The 19,228-nt window shown below is 37.8% G+C and overlaps 2 protein-coding genes across 2 annotated transcripts in view; both read left to right on the top strand.

Annotated features, from left to right (window-relative positions):
- Positions 1-974: 974 nt before the first annotated feature.
- Positions 975-4,283, top strand: LOC311054434 (tumor necrosis factor receptor superfamily member 14-like). Its single transcript, XM_084070403.1, has 9 exons — positions 975-1,096; positions 1,641-1,734; positions 2,439-2,564; positions 2,725-2,880; positions 3,286-3,373; positions 3,470-3,654; positions 3,762-3,787; positions 3,891-3,914; positions 4,027-4,283. The coding sequence occupies exons 1-9, from the start codon at positions 1,025-1,027 to the stop codon at positions 4,030-4,032; spliced, it is 777 nt and encodes a 258-aa protein (XP_083926529.1). The 5' UTR covers positions 975-1,024; the 3' UTR covers positions 4,033-4,283.
- Positions 4,284-5,414: 1,131 nt separating this feature from the next.
- LOC311054146 (uncharacterized protein) overlaps positions 5,415-19,228 on the top strand; it is a 22,967-nt gene continuing 9,153 nt past the window's right edge. Inside the window, exons 1-9 of the mRNA XM_084070025.1 lie at positions 5,415-6,130; positions 8,711-8,800; positions 9,882-9,975; positions 13,041-13,166; positions 14,031-14,189; positions 14,712-14,799; positions 14,898-15,064; positions 15,158-15,189; positions 16,860-16,923. Coding sequence (XP_083926151.1) covers positions 8,735-8,800; positions 9,882-9,975; positions 13,041-13,166; positions 14,031-14,189; positions 14,712-14,799; positions 14,898-15,064; positions 15,158-15,189; positions 16,860-16,923 — 796 coding nt within the window. The 5' untranslated portion in view covers positions 5,415-6,130; positions 8,711-8,734. The remainder of the gene's footprint in view (positions 6,131-8,710; positions 8,801-9,881; positions 9,976-13,040; positions 13,167-14,030; positions 14,190-14,711; positions 14,800-14,897; positions 15,065-15,157; positions 15,190-16,859; positions 16,924-19,228) is intronic.

The following is a 19,228-nucleotide window of genomic DNA, read 5'->3' as shown; positions in this document are numbered from 1 at the left end:
GTGTTAATTTGTCACTTTGACCACTTCACTTTGCTGCAAAGTCTGTCTCTCTGAATGGCTTTAAATCCCTAAAGTTATAAGAGAGAGTATTGGTCTTGACAGAAGCCATGGTATTCACTCATGGGGGAAAAGTACCTCTTTGTAATCATCCATCCTCTGTTATGTTTAAAGGGCAAGATAATAATTGACTTGCCAATAACTAACTATAGCCACCTGGTCAAATTCCTTGTTTACGAACCTACTTGTCCAATAAAGATCATGTGAATCTGAATGTAGACTTAAGGTCAATATTGGAGCATGAAGACATTTGTAGCTATAGCTACTGCATTACTACAGCCACTGTGTCCCACACCTCTGTTTGTCTCCCTTCTCTCTGTTAAAATTATGATATTGTTCCCACCATTCTCATCATCAGATACCCTGTCCTCCAAACGGCATGAGTTTCTCTCTTTTAGCCTTCCTGTTGGATGTGCTTCAAAACTAACCCCTCCTTAAAATTGCAATATAGACTCATGACCAAGAATTAAAATAATTTGGAACATGCATTATCCTACAAAAATGTGAAGGGAGCATGTAGGCCTACTTCTCATTATCAGTTATAAGCTTTTGAAGGATTGTGGCTATATCCTATATCAGCTGTCACCAGCTTTGTTGACCTGGTCTGGAGTCTGTTAGAGCCGAGGCAAGAGAATATTCACCCCAAGGATGGATATATTGCAAAATAAATGGAAAGACAATTTCAATAAAATTACAACTGGACACCCGAGGCAATAAGCCCCCACAGAGATCAACACCTAATTGGCACATGTGGCCACCGTACAACCTTGTGACCCAGTGAATTAAGATCAGTGAATTGGTACACACCCTGGGACAATAAAATGGAGACAGTAACAACACACATCAATCAGTGCCAATGTTGTTGCGTAATCATCAGGCATACTTTCGAAAATGAAAGTATAGCTATGCAGGTTCAGTTCGTCTATAGTTAGTTATTGTGGCAGTCTTTTATCTCTCCTTTGTTGCCATGAAGAAAACAAAAACATTTAATATCTTATATGAAATGCCAAGAAAACAATGGGCGATTGGATCATTACTGGTAAATATTGTTTTTGCTTGTCTCTCCCTATCTCTCAAACACACACACACACACACACACACACACACACACACACACACACTCATGGAGAAAGAATGCTTGCTTGCTTGCTTTACACAGTAACCGAGTAAACACAGATGTTAGGTAATAACATTAGTTGTCTTATTTAGGTTTCACTGTGCTAACACAGACGGCTCATGTTCAGTTAACTACTTGAACAGCAACATCCATATTCTGGGGAAACATTACCCAAAAATAGCAGAGATATGGTCTAAACGATCCGAGTTCATTTGCAACTCAAGTCCGTTTTACTCTGAATGGAGTGTTTAAGTTTAAGTGGTTAACTTAATGCTGTCTGTCAAAATGACAGACATGACTCATTGTCCTGAGTCATGAAAAGGGTCCCTTGGCCCTCCCTGAATAGATAGGCTAAGGGAGTGGAATGGGAAAAAAAGGATACCAAATTGAGACATTCATTTTATTCATAAAGTAGAAGTACACATTATCACTGAATAACTGATTATGATATTTTCATTGTCCATAGATTTTTATGATACATATCTATGTTGGATCTGCCATCATCTGTCAACATGCAGAGTATAGTATAGAGGAGAAATGCTGCTTAATGTGTTCCTCAGGTAAGAAACAACTATACATTTTGAAAATATATAGATTTGAGGGACAATATTTAGGCTGCTCCATTAATGGTTTTGTGGATCTGGTCTTTGCAGGCGTTCAGGTGTTTTCCTATTACTTGGCCACAGAAAATTATTTTGTTCATGTATTTCTATTTGTTGATATTACTACCGGTATTCTGTATTATTTTTACCTTTAGTTATAGTACAGTATAGTCTTTCCTCTGACTGGGTAACACCTTAATCATGTCCATAATATACCTTTTTAAACAATGGGCAGCCATAGTGACATGATTAGTAGTGTACGGTTACAGCCTGTACAGGTGTTACCAATGATGCGGTTCCATTTAGTGAGGCATGAGCCTTTCCATTTATTTAGCCAACATGTACAATAGCAGCACCATGACTCTGACCTGGACTTGTGCATATTGATTTGACTGTTTTATATTCGTTGCAATCCCTTCAGTAATAGTTAAAGGAAGAAACTGGATTCAAGAGTCATTGAGTGAAGCATCAACTATTAAACCCACTCCCCAAACCAACACTTAAACACTTACACTTTCTATATAATAGTGTAATACATTGGTCCCTTACTTTGATTTCTGTTAATGTGTTCTACAAATTGTACTACAATTCTAACAGAAATATTATTTAGATGTTTAAAGTTGAGTACAAAAAGGTAGTATAAAATTAAATGTGTCCAACAGGATCCCGGGTTCATAAACACTGCACAGAGTTCTCCAGTACGTCCTGCATACCCTGCATTGAAGGAACCTTCCTAGATCAGCATAGTGGACGTACACAATGTTTTTCATGTACCAGCTGTGACTCAGGTACATTTTATGTGAACATTATAAGAAGTTTAATATAAATGCTAATGGCTGGTTTCCCACTATTGGCCTTATGACTTGTACTGTGTGTTTTTTTTTCAGACATACTTTATGTCAGAACGTATCTAAAACATCTGTAACCTTTTCTCATGGTAATTAACAGGGAGCAGTTTGAAAGTGAAGAGATCTTGTACAACAACATCAGATGCAGTGTGTGAACCACTTGAGGGATTCTACTGTGTAGACAGAAGAGAGGATGGTTGTATTGAAGCACACAGACACGACACGTGCAAACCTGGTCAATATATCAGTCAAAGAGGTTGGTCTAATTTAAGATGAATACATGATGGGGATAATTAAGGATTTAAGAAGCCAGTATGATTTATCAGGACCAAGGAATAATTTCCGTATATCCCAGAGAACTTTGCTTTCTGTTTTGGTTTCCGTGAAGTTGAACAGCTGCTATGCTATAGTACCCTTAAAAACATGTACTTTAACTATTTTAAATGTCTTTTAAAGTGAAAAATGTACTTTTAAAAATCTTTTGAAATAATAAATCATGTTTTGTAGTAAACAAAAAAAGAAAGAAAAAACGTGATATTTACTCGTGACCCATAAAAACTTGGTCCACGACCCAAACATGGTTTCCGACCAACTGTTTGGGAAACAATGCTATAATCTATTTACTGGAAATACTGGTCTGGTTTCAATGTATTTTGTATAGGAACATCGTCTACAGATACTGTATGTACTGCCTGTACTGGTGATACATATTCAAATGGTACATTTACAACTTGTCAGCCACACACAGAGTAAGTGTAACTTACAGAAGAGTCAAATATAACCATCATAGCAATTCATAAAATGTACATGAACCAATTAAAAATGTTTCCTCTCTGTTATTCCAGCTGTGAATCTCTTCAACTTCATCTAATAAAACCAGGAAATCATACAAGTGATTCTACATGTGCAAAAGAAAAAGAAAGTTCAAATTCAGAAACAACCACTGTTGTTGTTGGGGTTGTGATTGTGATTCTGCTGCTGATTATCACATCATTATCTGTATATGTATGGAGGCGTCAGAGAAATAGAGGTAAGCTTACATTTCCACAGCTAGACATTTTTATAGACAATCATGCATGCTGTAAACCTGTGATATTGTCTTTGGATAAACTAATAATTCTCATTTTTATTCTACAGGAGGGCAAATGCGGGTTTCACAACACGTATGTTTCCCCACACTCTTCTATTCCACACCAGTCCATTTTACATTATTTATTTATTCAATGATGCTTCTTGCTCATTTGAAATTATATTTATTTTTTCAAGGAACCCTCACAACAAGATACACAGGTAAGATGCCACCAAACACGTCATTTCATAAATGTATACTACTAAATTCATACTGACAGACTGCCTTAAGAACTATGTCATATGTGACTCAACTATACATATATTTCCACAGGTTTAAACCATCTATATCTCCAACTCCTACAAACACAGATGACTTCCTAACACCACACAGTAAATGTGCTGTGTAGAATGCACTGATATAATGTCTCAATCAATATCACAGTTTCTGCAATCGTAACCCACCAATCTTTACATCAGCCATCAAGTATTGGTTCTGAAGAAATAGTGTGCCTGGATGAAAGTGCTGCAGTGCTGGTTGGAAGTTGTCCTTGAATACTACAGAATCATGTGATTTCTGGAAATTATGTGATATCGGCCAATATTTCAATATTGTGCATGCCACATAGACCAATTATTTGTTTACTAACATTGAGCCTGGACGCACAGGTGATTGTTTCACGCAATCAATTCCCAACCTGTTTCGGGTGCACTGGTTTCAGTGCAGCGCAGCCAGTATGCGCGCAACGCATATTATATCAGGTCTCGTTAGGACGCGTCTCACTAGCCAACACACACAAGAGGGGGTTGGGGTGTGCTGAAACCAGTGCACCCCGAAACAGGTTGGGAATTGATTGCGTGAAACAATCACCTGTGCGTCCAGGCTCAATGTTAGTAAACAAATAATTGGTCTATAGTATGCTTTGTTATAATATTATCAAAACCCCATATCATGCTTAACCCCCTACAACAACCTACAATGTGAACCTCATCATAACCTGTCCCACCACAAATCTTTCACCCTTTCATGATATAAAATAGATATCATGTTATGGATTCTTCCAAATCTGTTTATTTGCAATATTATTTATATTGGATTTCATGTATCTGTTCTATTCATTAACCTTACCCCGACCCCTACCCTAAAAGTCTGCAATCTACCTTGCCCTTCACCTTTTTTTGTATTAAACATTATGAGCTTTCTTGTATATTTTCATATACACACCAGAAGGTTGTTAATATTATTATTAGCTTGATGAAGGAAATCACATACCATGAAGCTCTTTGAATGGAGAGTGGTTGAGGTAAACAGTTGTGCTCCCTCTAGCTATGATCTGACCACACTACACACAGAAAGCTAGCAGCAATTTTGTGCAAATCCCGGTCAAATCCCTTGTTCATTACTATGTGATTATTGCAACTGGGCATATTTTACCCCAGAGTTGAATTGCAGCCTTATCAGCTAACTAAATTTGTGACTCAGCCAATCAGAATATGATATCTTACTATTTAAACAAACCACCAGTGATGGAAAGTAACTAAGTACATTTTGTAAGTGTTTGTGACACTTATTCCTTTTAACTTCAATTGTTTCTTTAGTTTGAAATAGGATACCTTTATTTTGACACTTCATGTTCCTGTGTATTTGGGATACCTTTATTTTGACACTTCCTGTCACCAGACCGGACTTATCTGACGCATGCTAGCCTCACTAACTCAGATCCATTCTCTGAGAGTCAGAACAGACTCAGTCGCACCCCCACGTTGTTTCCTATCACAGCGCAACACGGTACGAAATGTTTGTTTGCTTTAACGTTCTGTGGCCTAATTGTAACCTGTAACTCTGTATTCTACACTTTAAGTGCGCAGTTTGAGTAAGTTTGTTTATATATTGTTCACAGTGCCCGTTGTGACGTTTGGTGCAACAATTGAACATCAAACAAATGATTGTTTGATGTTACCTGAAGCAGGTGGCTTTGTAAGCAGCCCAGCCCAGTATAGCACCCCTGGATAGCGGAGTGAGGTACAGGAGTGTTCTTTTGTTTGGATTTTCTTTCTGATTTAGTTTGGGATCTTTCTTTGTTTGTTTGGTATTTTGATTTGGTTTGGTACTTTTTCGTTTGGCTTTGCATTTGTAATGGGTTATTAATTCACTGAATTATATCAACTATAAATTAACTATTTTATTGTTGAATTGTACTTTGAAAGTGATACTTGAAATGCACTGATTTTATTGTTGAGTGAAACTATGACATTATTTAATATGATTGTAACATTATTTATTTCTAATTTTATAGTTTTCACGGTGTTCGAACCAGAGCTTCATTCTTGTTGAAGATATTAAATACACCTGTTGAAACCATCCATCTTCGTCATCATTCAGTATCCAAGGGCCGCTACACATTTACTTAAGTACTGTACTTAAGTGCAATTTTGAGGTATTTGTACTTTACTTGAGTATTTCCAATTTCCAATACTTTTACTTCTACTCCACTACATCTCAGAGGCAAATATTGTACAATTATTTGAAAACTTTAGTTACTAGTTACTTTTCAGATATAAATTGATATGGTTAATGTATATTATGAAATATACATGAACCACTTTAACCATATTTTCTACATAGGCTATTTGAAAATAGCCGATCTACAAGCTCACAAGGCATCACATCGCGATGCGTTGTGAGTTTGTAGATTGTACATTAGAAGTACATTTTCATGCCAATACTTTTGTTTGTAACAGAGTATTTCTATATTGCAGTATTGATACTTATACTTAAGTAAAGCATTTGAATAGGGCTACTTTTTCCACCACTGCAAACCACCTGAAAAGATTTAGCTTCCTGCCTCCTGCCAGACAGCTTTATGGAGAATCTGCCTTCCAAGCTGATGTCAGTTGATCGATTTGTCTGTCTGTCCACCAGTTTGGTCCCAAACAACCTATAAAAACTGAAGGACTGTTTCTGCCTCAGGGAGATGTTGTGTTTGTCCTGACCTATGTAGTTGATCCTCATTCATACAGTTTATGATTGATTGATTGAATACTTTTTTAGTCAGACATGTATACAGCATGAGGTACAGTCAGATATTTAGGGTAAAATGATAACACAAAAATGTCCTGGGGACTTGTTTCCATTGTGGTCCTATCAGTAGTTGATTAGCCACTTAAAATATACTTGGTCCCCTCCTTTTTAACCTCTAGTCTACACAAAATTTCTTTGCTGAAAATAACAGAATATTCAGAATGTTGAATTCAGAAACATGCAGAATGTTTGCCTGTTATGACATGCCCAGAATAGGGACACTAGGGGGCTTCATTTGACTAAATATGGTTTAGCTGTCTGCCTGCCAACTTGACGAAGCAGAGCAGCAGTATTCGAGTCAGGAGGTAAGACTTTAGGGGTGAGACGCCTCAGAGTCAGATGCAATATGGACCATGTTGACTGACTCAAAACATTTACCACAAGGATTAAGGATAATCAGTCATTCCCTTGGCGTAAGCATCAAAAGCTAAATGCACCTGACCAAGCAGTGAAATATGATGCCTTGGTGTCAGAATGCGCTTACGGTACAAAACACAAATTAACGACTGTAAAGAGGGAACTAAAGTACTGACCAAGTCTCACTATGAATTTGAACCATTTTGTTAAACCAAAGGGATGTTGTTCAAATAGTTCTCAGTGGTGTTGTGAGTAGATCCTAGCAGACAGTAAAATGTGATGACGGAGCTCACCAACTATCACACACCTGGAATGCTGTCCTCCTAGAAAGCTGCACCCTGTGCACAGATAACGCCATAGGCTATACAGTATAAGCAGTATACTGTAGCTCACTGGTTGCTTGTATCAATCACACACGAAGTAGGCTGCAAACAACACAATAAAAATGTCAAGGGAAACTAGTTTTATTAGAGTAAATTAAAAAAATCTGCCAACCATCAATTTGCTTGTAAATTATATGCCCCCCCTTCACGTGTGATTGCTTTTGCATTGGACATTGGCCTCCTAGTTATATTGCCACAACATTAAAATGTCTGCAAATGATTAGTGTCGACATGAGTGGCTGTACTGTACAGTATTGTTACCTGCATGGTGAGGTTGACCTTGGACTGTGTGAATCTGGGAAGGAAAACTTTGTAAAGCCATAACACGGAACAGAAATAAATGGAATGATTTCACTTCCATTTCTTATGGTAAGTACATGCTGTGTGTATGACAGTCAAATGTCATGTGACGCCTACTGTTTTGTGAAACCTTGATCACAACCCATGGTTATTTTCTTATCCAAAGCCACAGTCTAGAATTAAACCTCAATGGACTCTTTCTCTTTGAATTGCTATGTGAGCTGTAAATCAAGTACGCATTTCTTCACTTGCATTCACTTTCGAGCGTTGATGTGGTCCACAGACAGAACTGTCGCTGTCTAATAAAAAGAGACATTAAAAAAACATATTCTATTGCCCTGCCATATTCCAGACTGTTCTGTTATGATAGGAAAATCGTGTTAATGCAAAGATAATCAGGGGGAGATCTCTTGATTACTATACTTATACTCATATTTATAAGTATAGTAATATAAAATGCTACCACATCGTGCGCACAGATGTCTGGGAGGGCAGGTGCCCTGATGCCTGTGGCAAAAAGTATTTATACAACCTATTTTCTGGTTAATAAGTAACTATTGCTTTCATTCTGATCGACTCCCTGTACCTGACAATCTACTTGTCCAATAAAGATTTTCTGAATCTGAATGTCAACATAAGGAAAATATTGAAGACGTTTTAATGAGCCCACACCTCTATTTGTCTCCTTAAAAAATTATATCCTTTCCACTATTCTCATCATCAGATACTCGCCCTTTGAACGACATCAGCTTCTCACAGCATTATCAGAAAGCCAATCCCTCCTTGCAAATCAGTGGATAGGCTACTTTCATTTTCTGTTAACTTTACTTTGCCATATCAGAAATGGGATGAAGAAGTTATTTTGTCAACAGTTAAGCTATTTTCTTTTTCTCCAGATATCCTGCCTTTGTTTTGCCGTGATGAAAATGAAACCATTTAACATCTTATATGAAATAGCAAGAAAGCGACGGAGGACTGGATTACTGGTGAATATAATTTTGCCCTTACTGTACTTACTTACCTACACATACATGCTCAACAGTTGCACCATCAAAGAAATTTGATTTAAACCATTTCTACATTAGCTTTGAAAATTGTTAATAACTTACTCTTCCAAGGTTGTATTAAAGCACTTTTTAATATACTTTATTGAGTCTCAATTGTATTCTGAGGTGACTGACTTCCCAGCATGACTCAGAGTGCACATCTACAATAATTGTTTATTTGAAATGGTGTATGTGTTTATTGTTATGGGTGTTTCATATTTCATTTAGCCATGTATTGATGTAACAAAAACCATGGGTGATAACCTTTCTACTTTGAATTGGAAAAAGATTACCAACGGGGGGGCTCCTCAAAGTGAAAGAGTGGCCTGTGCCTACTCAAAGTGAAAGTGATGCCTGTACTTTCAGAAGATTTAGTACAAAATTATGCAATAGAACTGGTCATGGCTGATATTGGAAGCTGAAATTAAAGGACAACAGCATTCATTCAGGCTGGGGCATCATTTGGGGTCTTGGGATGACAATTGCCACCCCTAGTGTTCACATTTAACCTAAAATTTAACCTCAAATTCAGTATGCAAATATCCCTCAACCTCAAATTCAGATCAACGCTGAGTGCATCTCAATTGAAGCACAAGTTTTCTTGTCTGCAACCATATTAACCAGTTTGAACCTGGCATCCCTATTTTGGGCATAACATTTTCAAACATTTATATAATAGTGGATGTATATTCGACCCACAATTCCACAAGGCTCGTGAAAATTGTAACAATTACTTTTTGGGGAAAAGTAACTGTATCATTTCTCAAAACTTATAGTAATTCGTTATATTACTTGTCTTGCCAACAATGGTTGTGACTGTGAGCCGAAGTATTTTCTTGTCTGTCAATTCAAACTTGTGTGTTGTACAGTATGTGTTTTAGATGATTAAGTTTTGTGATTAAAATATGTTTTGTAATGAGGGAAACATTGGGAAAGAGAGCTTCATCCCTCCCTGAATTGAGGATTTATAAAGTACGTATAATCACAGAATAACTGATTATCATATTTTTATTATTCATAGATTTTTACCATGTATATCTACGTTGGATATGCCATCACATGTCGCCGTGCTGAGTATAATATAGGGGAGGAATGCTGCCCAATGTGTTCCCCTGGTAAGAACAAACAAACTTTTTAAGAAATGTTTCTTTTGGGGACAATATTTAGCATGAAAATCCCATTACTTAGTTTTTCCCCTATTCCTTGACTCCTATGTAGTGAGTAGCATTGGTCCCTAGGTTTGATTTCTTTTTTTTTCTTTTTTTTGTCTGCCAGGCCGAAGGCATGATGGAGAGTATGTTTTCGTTTGATTTTCGTTGTGTCCCCCCCCCCCCCCTAGCCAAGCTAACATTGGTCAAGCTTCACGTGACACGTGACAATATGTTGAAACGGTGTGCTTTGATTGGCTAGCGAGACGCATGACGAAATACATACCTATAAATAGGTGAATCACTTCGGAACGCTGCGGTGCGCGTTCCGAAGTGACATCAGTGCCATCAGCCAAGCTAACATTTAGTCAGGAGATATTAGCAGAAAAAGTTCCAATCTTGGAATAAATTCCTTACCAAAAATCCTGCTGCTGGCGGAGACTTGTGCTCAGGAACAGTCAGGAACAGTGCTTTCCAGTACAAGGAGCACATACCAAGGAACAGTACTTTCCAGTACAAGGAGCACATACCAAGAAGAGAGGAGTGCGTACCGAGAGGAGCGCACAGTGAGAAGAGAGGAGCGCACCAGTACAAAGTGAGATCACAGCTGAGATCACACAATGCAACTACTGTAACTCATTACGCAAACTGAAGAAGCAGGAAATTATCGTCTGAAACCTCATGAAGAAGCAAAGGCGCAATGCCGACAGCAGAAAGCCAAAGCTAAGAAACAGAGACTGAATCCCTAAATGACAAAAAACAAAGACGAGCCACAAATGCTGACATGACACAGCAAAGATTGCTACATTCTCTGGAAGAACACAAGTCTGCTGGCGGAGACTTGTGCTCCGTGGAGCACATTTTCTAGTTTTTAAATATGTTTTTATTAGGGAATTCAGTTTAGGGTTCACAGACAGGTGCATAATATATAATTATATCCCTCTTTTTTTTTTTTTTACTCGGCATCGTCTCTCTATATAAAATAGAAAGAAGAAAAAAATGAAATGTATACTATGTATAATCATACAGGTACTCACGGACTTGAAGTATAGTAGTCAAAAGAGAAATAAAAATGACTGCGGAGTGTGTACACTGTTGACAGAAATGAGTTAAATAAGGCAGTTTTGAATAGGGATAAGTTAAATTCAGAAAAAAGATTAAAAGATTAAAGAAAAAAGGAAAAAAAGAGAGAAAGAGGGAAGGAACTAGGGAAGGGGGAGGTAGGTGGGGGACGATTGATTTCTGTTCATGAGCTACCAAATCTATTCTATCAAAGTGAAATGTTGGGGGCGTCTGGGTGGCACAAGGGTAAAGTTCCTGCCCACTACCGTGGGGACTAGGGCTTAAAATCCTTTGAGCGAAGGGGAAACTGGGCAGGGAATGCAATGGAATGGTGTGAAACTCCTCAGCAGATTCAAGATTTTTGGTATCTTTATTGTACATGGTACATAAGAGGTACACAAGTATTTTGTTCTAGTTCCTCAGACATTGTAGCAGCATTAATAGTAATAATAATAGTAAACACATACAACAACAGGGAGAACAGAAAGAAAGATAAATAAGAAACAACAAGGGAAAAAAACACAAAGACAATTGGGAGTAATCACTGTCAGGTGAAAAGATGCAGCTGGCGACATCATGTGTATCGGAGGAGACACAATTATACACCCTCCCCAAGACCAATAGGGGTCAGCAGTGACAGCAACTATATGTGAGGGAAAAACGGTAATATGGCATAATGGCTAAATTGGGAGAAACATTGAAAATGTATAATTTTGTTATGCGATGCGAGAGTACGAACAAGCCCAACTCAGGACTCCTGGATCGCAGCCCTCCACTCCCTCCTATCCAGCATCAGTGTCTCTGCAGTGTTGCTAGCTCCCCTGTCGTGCCGTAATGTGTCTACGTAGGCGGTGCACCTCTTTCCCCTCCTAGCTGTGACTTGGTCGGCTCCTACAATGTCAATTTTCTCCTTATCTTTCAGCCTCATCTTTCTCTCCCTGATACTTACTGTCCGTGATCCGCGGCCTCCATAGCACATTTCTGATGTGGTCCGTCAAGTGCCATTCTTAGCATTCTTGTGTAGATGACATGCAGTGCCTTTTATTGCTGCAGTGTGAGCGTCCGTGTCTTGGCCAGCACAGCAGTACCGATTATTCTGTAGCCATGAACAGCCACGTCTTGATATCATCTCCCATCTCAGATTTCCACACTTTCTTCATCCTGTCAAGTGCCCTCAGACCTTCAGATCCCATTCCGTCAAGGCAGTCCAGGCACAGAGATATTTGAAGTCCTTGACCACCTCGACCATCCCGCTGGCAGTAGCCATGTCTGTCATCTGTGTTGAATGCCATTACTTTTGCGTTCTTGGCATTGAGCTTTAGGCAGATCTTCCTGCACTCCATTTTTACTGCTAGTAGTAGTTCCGTTCTTTTCTCTGCTGTGTCTGAGACTAGGGCAATGTCATCTGCATAGTCAAGCTGAGCATTCCTCCCTGCCACTGATTGCGAGTCTACAATCGACACAATAAATAGAAAGGGGGCCAGGATATCACCGACACCTACAAGTATCTCAAACTCCTTAGTCTCACCATCATCGATCAGAACCTTGGCTTGAGTCCAACTATAGCTTGGCACTAGGGGTGTGCCGATATATCGTCCCGCGATATATCGCGATACGTTTTCGCGACGATATGTATCGTTTTGGGGGGGAAAAAAATCGTTTTTGAAAAAAAAACGAGGGGGGGAACATTCACCAAAAATAGCAGATCTACAAGCTTAAATCTGCTATTTTTGGTGAAGAGATTCGGTGTAGTTAGAAAAAGAAAGTACAAGTACAGAGCAACTCAGGTCTGTTTTACTAAGTATAGCTGGGTCTAAGTGGTTAAACTGAAGTGATATTGATGAATTCCAAATATTATCAAAGTATTCCGCCTCACCCCTGGACTTGTGTCACAGCACCCACTTTGAGAAGCCCTGGTTTAAAGTTGAGTGATAAACTATCAAATGAAAGGTGTACATTGTGTCCAACAGGAAACCGGGTTCACAAACACTGCACAGAGTTCTCTAGTACATCCTGCATACCATGCATTGAAGGAACCTTCCTGGATCAGCCTAATGGGCGTACACAATGTTTTCCATGTACCAACTGTGACACAGGTACATTTTCTGTGAACATAACGTTTAATACTAATTGGCTGAGCTGGTTTCACAGTCTTATAGTAGACTAAAATGCAATCTGTGCCAGTCTGGGCACGCGCATTCATGTGAAATGAGCTTCTGTTGAACCCCGCGGCATGCCCAGGCGTGTTCCTCGCTCATGCATGACACGGTTTGCCCCGGAAGCGATTTAAAAAGTAAAATAATCTGCGAAAAAGTGGTGTCAATCAGTGCCACATTTGTTATGCATGCTCCCAGTAAGGCAAAAAAGTTAATCTCAGAATATTTTTTCACATAATATTTTAATATATTCTTTGTGTGAATATTTTACATTTTGTAAATTATTAATCTCTTACCCACTGTCCCATATGTGGGCAAGATGGACATCATCAACATGGCGTCAGAGTTACATAGGGAAGCCACCCCATTAGACCCTGTCTCGTTTTTTATTTACGTTTCTACAGTGTTGTACTTAAGGGGAGAGCCGTCTAGAAGAGTGTTCGTCTGTATGTCACTGTTTATGTATCTCCCCAAATTTCTGTTTGTGTCTGTGTGCAGCTAATATTGCAAGAGCACTATTTTTCAAATCTGTTTTTTTTGTGAATGTATAACCTCAGATCCCACACAGCTCCAGGCTGGCCTCCAAGTCAATATTGCCCAAATATGGAGTTCCACCGACCCATGTGCACTGCACTCCTCTGAGCGCCCCCAGTCTTTATTTGTGTTGTCTCTGTTTCTGTTGTCTTTTCTGTTCTTTCTTTATTTTCCTTTCATCATTCATTTCTGCTCTGCTCCTAAAATGTAAGAATCCAGTAAACATGTACTGATGTAAAATCAGTAACTGCTATTTAATGTAATTAACAGGTACTGGTTTGAAAGTGAAGAGGCCTTGTACAACCATATCAGATGCAGTTTGTGAACCACTAGAGGGATTCTACTGTGTAGAAGACAGAAGAGACGATGGTTGTATTGAAGCACAGAGACACGACACGTGCAAACCTGGTCAATATATCAGCCAAAGAGGTTGGCTTAATTTAAAATTAACTAGAAAAGGGCATGTATTTCCGGCAGTCTTTTATGTAAGAAATTGAAGCCAATAACAGTAAACAGTATGGAATATCGAAAAGCAGTTTGATGCTCATTGCATGACTCCTGAGATCATCTGTACCTAATTTGGTTAAATAAATCATATTTCTGTAACAAACAGTTGCATTTGTGACACCCTAGGTCTAAGTGAAATCACTTTTGGCTCTGTTTTTTTAAGAGACCCCTGAATGTGTGATTCAAATTTGTCGAATGGATAATGCTTTCATGATTTTGAGCATTTCTTTGTAAAATTTATAATATAAATGTCTCAAAATGCAGTTTTTGGACAGTCATTTCCAAACGTGAACTGGAATATGTACTGGACGTTCTGTCATGTTGGGTTTTTTTTTTTGGGGGGGGGGGGTTTCTAACGTGAATACAAAATAGATTGTATTGTACATTAATCTATTGACTGATCTACTGATCTGGTTTCAATGTACGTCATGTATATTTGTATAGGAACATCCTCTACAGATACAGTGTGTGCAGCCTGTACTGGGGATACATATTCAAATGGTACATTTACAAGTTGTCAACTTCATACTGTGTAAGTGTAACTTACAGAAGAGCCTAATCCAACCTTCATCATACAAAATCATAAAATGGACATGAACCAATTAAAATGTTTCTTCTCTGTTATTCCAGCTGTGAATCTATTGGACATCTAATAAAACCAGGAAGCCACTCAAGTGATTCTACATGTGGAGATGGTTCTAATTCAACAACAACAACCATAATAACAATTGCTGTCACTGTTGTTATTCTGATGGTGATTCTGCCGCTTATTATCATATTATTATATTACTACAGAGGTAAGCATAAATTTAGAAAAACTTGATGTTTTTATAGACAGTGCTTTCTGTAAGATTGTGACATTGTGACGGTTCTCATTATTTTTTCTATAGGAAGGGGAAGGAGAATAAAGGTTCCACAACAGGTTTGTTTACACACACTCTTCTATTTAACACTGTTTACAGGAGCTTACATGTAGCTACATCAGGGGTGATGTAGCTACATCAACTTTCTGTAGTAAATATGGAGCCAAATGATGGGAGAAAAACACTGTTGTAAAAGATTGTAATGAGTTTATTCCATGAGAAATGAGCAAATACAGACATTCATACGCATATTGTTGGTGTAGAAGCTCCCCCTTCCATAGCGTCATCAGGCCAGTCGTCACAGCCAGCTGGTGGATAGCCTACACGTGTATCTCTCCATATCTCAGTGTTTCACAACCTTCTCAACAACATGCCCACATATCTGGAAGCTCCAAAAACAAGACCATGTGGACTGGACCTGAAGTCGGTACAAAATGGACAGTACACCAGTCAGCAATCGGACAATGGATGATGGTGATGCCATACACACACTGCTATCTTAATGTCCATGACGTTTTGATACATGGGCATGGAGGAAAGCCTGACAATAGTAGTGAGGTCACAGGCACTGAGGCACCGAAAGTGCTGATATAGAAATATAGAAAGAAACATGAAATGTGGGTGAACAGGCAATTTATACTGACAGCGTACAAATGAAAAAATACAAAATACATTTATCATGGACATCTGTTTTTTTAAATGATGCTTCTTATTCATTTGGGATTATATTTCTATTTTCAAGGACACTCAAGGACCCTTCCTACCACCAGATACTCAGGTAAGATGCCACTGAACACAAGCATTTTACATGCTGTATATGAGCTTTCTGGTAACACTAAGGCACCAAATTACCACTTATAGCGACTTAGAATCACACTATAATGCATTATAACTGATTATAATGCATTATAAAATTATCATGTATTTAAACTATGATAATTAACATAGTTGATCTTGGCCAAAGAATATCTGAGTGACCAGCAATTATGAAGTATTATGATAGTTGACCATGTAGGTCATTATTAAATGCTTTATAATGTGCTATGATTATTGTTTTAAGGCATTATGAGTATTTATGAATGCTTGTAACTATAATTATACTGTAATCACATTTTAATGCATTATACTGTAAGTATGTTTATAATACATTATAGACATGGTTTTCATAGGAATTGTTAACAGTTATCTTGTATAAAGTGTTATAAATTCAATAAAATTGTCAGTTTGACTTGACTTGCATTTGATAAACACTGCTGAAGAATGTTGCTGAACATTGTTGAACATGTCACAATGTCAATGTAAATATAGTTTTATATGGGTGCCCTCATCACAGCGGTGTTTCTCACCCAGTGAGCAGCTAGAGATCAAAGTGCAACATTGAAGATCAAAGTAATCCAGTGCACACAAGGAGAGTTCAGATCAACTTTTAGTTGAATTCAGATATAATAATTTGTATATAACAACATGTTTCACATAAATATTGATCTGAACACACTGGTTTACTTTGATCTTAAATGTAAATATAGTTTTTTTTTGGTCGATAGAAAATACACTTCAACCAACAATCTATTAGCTTGTTAATGATTCTGTCTACAGGTACGTTTTACAAAACATATGATCGATTGATAAAACATTTTAATACATTTTATCTTCATTATTTCAATTATTTAATTCAATAGATTATACAGTACGAGTTTCATGCTGATGCAGAGTAAATCCTGTGTTGCAGAATCAACAACAGCTTCAAATACATAGCCTACAGCTTCAAGTTTACCGGTCCCCTGACCCGTCAGGTTAAAGATGCAACAAATCTGGGGCCTTGCACCTCTTCGACATGGACCCCTCAACATTGTGACGTATACCAAGGGATGTTGATCTGCTGGTCTTTTGTGACCTCATCAATGAACTCCAGTTACTCCTGACAACTTATGATAATGATTCACTTGTAATATCAGCGCCAGCGACCAGTATTATTCACATAACAGCAACATCACTGACTTTTTTGCACCTTAATCCCATGTATAACACACAGACCTTTTTTGTCTTTTATTGTGCTTTTCTTTTTTTCTCTAAGCACCTTAACATCCATAAGTATATCATGCAAAGTATACATTGCTGCTATGCTCAGGCACCTTTGTCATATTTTTTAATCTCAGGTACTAGTGTAAATATGTAGATAACTTGTTTGGCCTTTTTGTTGTTCTCTTGTTTGATCTCCTTCCATAAATGCATTTTCTTATCTAGATCTTGGACACATAGTTTCAAGTAAACGTGCAAGATTTTGAAATCAATTCTAGACAAAGAAAGACAATGATAGAGACAGTTAGAGAGAACAAGGTGTATAAAAAAAGGAGAAAGAAAGAGATGGGGTGAATGAATGTGTGAGCCACCTAGAGGAGCCAGCATGTGATACATACCAGGTTAAAGAGTGGAAGGTAGATAAAGGTTTCAGCATGAAGCATACAGTAGCTAGTATTCAATGTTCCACATCTGTGCAGACAGGCCATAGGAATTTGGACCATTCAGTTAAGTATTTGTTTATGGCTGAACTTAGTCAAGTACAAGATGTGACTGTTCCAGTAGGAACTCACTTTCACTTTCCTTTTTCCCTTTGTTTTTGTACATTGGAACTGAAATGAAAGTATATTACAAACATGTTGTTACACAGAAGCGACCTGGTGTGCTACTGGTGTCATATTTTAATCAAAAATATAGATAATACAGTTCTTGTAGATGAAGAGTATAAGATGCCACATGATCTTACAAAACCGCAGTGTATTGTTATTTGTTATACTGAATTTCACAACTTGTTATACAAACTTTTTCACTTTGTAGCCTGAATTATTTTATTATTTTATGCAGCAGTGCAAAAAGATATCACATGCCAGATAGTGTCTGCACTGTACTGAACTGTTGTTTACCGAGCAGTTAGTCTACATCACTTTATCCATCATCTTATCCATTAATATAGAGTGATTCACTGCAACCACAGCTGTCATGCAACACAATGGATTTATTTCCCGCAAATTGTCATTGTAACTCAAGACAACTGAAATGTGCATGGAATGGATACGCTTAATTCTCAGTTGTTCATTGGATTTCCATTGTCTGAAATTGTCATTCCTGAGCACGATAAATAAAATAAATACTACATAATTACTACATTATTAAGTATTCTTATATTCTTCATAATGATACTGCAAATGAAATTCTATGTTGCAATGCATAATTAAATGAGAATAATAATAGCAATTATGACAATACAACATGAATCCTTATTAATGGTTCAATAGCATATAATTCCATTAGATTGAATCACATACAGCAGTCCACATATGGCTCCCATACGGCTGACTACTATAATAAATGTACAGTATGTTATACTCGGTGCACATTAAACATGTTAAATGAGTGCAAATGTAAAAGAGTGCAAACATTAAGATGAACTTTTTTAGATGTTCTTTTAGTTTTCATTGAATGCAATGGGAAACCAAATGCACTTTGAGGCTTCAAATGCTAAAAAGCCACAATGAAGGTGAGTTTAACAGACTGTTTAACACAGATTGAGCTTTTTCGCCTACATTGTAGGTCTCGCCGCCTTCATCAAATGACCATTGAGCTTGTGATTAATTAGTGATGCCCCCACAGTCTCACAGACGCAGTGGGGTTCCCCCACGATTTGCTTTAATGAATGTAAATGTCCATTAGTTGAAATAGGCTACTCACAGGTCATGGTAAAAGGTAGCCTGGTAAACCCTCCCTCCAGAAATCTCATTTCCATCAGAAATCAAATGGAAATTAGATTTCTGCAGGGAGGGTTTACCAGGCTAGGTAAAAGGCTCCATTTGGTAACATTTGTAGAATATCAGTGATAGCTTTATTTTCCCCTAGTAAATACGGGTCCATATCTATCGGTCAGATGTGAATTAATTACATCAATAAACGGAGGAAAAAAACGTATCATAATAGTATTTTGGTTTATTCCAGAGAAGAGATCTTACAAGCGTTGGAAAAGCATGGTTCCAGATATATTCTTCTGACATTAAAACAGAGATACAGAGTTTTATACACATAACGTGGGGTTACGCCTTTCGTCAT

Source organism: Gymnoscopelus microlampas (genome assembly GCF_963454915.1).
Source record: "Gymnoscopelus microlampas genome assembly, chromosome: 10".
Taxonomy (NCBI): Eukaryota; Metazoa; Chordata; class Actinopteri; order Myctophiformes; family Myctophidae; genus Gymnoscopelus; species Gymnoscopelus microlampas.
The sequence above is the reverse complement of the archived record's forward strand: the minus strand, read 5'-3'. Positions and strand labels throughout refer to the sequence as shown.

What these genes read in the sequence shown, in the direction of transcription:
- LOC311054434 (XM_084070403.1), top strand. Translation starts at nt 1,025, where the DNA reads ATGAAGAAAACAAAAACATTTAATATCTTATATGAAATGCCAAGAAAA. An exon ending in GAGGCGTCAGAGAAATAGAG is followed by an intron (nt 3,655 to 3,761) that starts GTAAGCTTACAT and finishes TTTATTCTACAG; the next exon opens with GAGGGCAAATGCGGGTTTCA. An exon ending in AAATGCGGGTTTCACAACAC is followed by an intron (nt 3,788 to 3,890) that starts GTATGTTTCCCC and finishes TATTTTTTCAAG; the next exon opens with GAACCCTCACAACAAGATAC.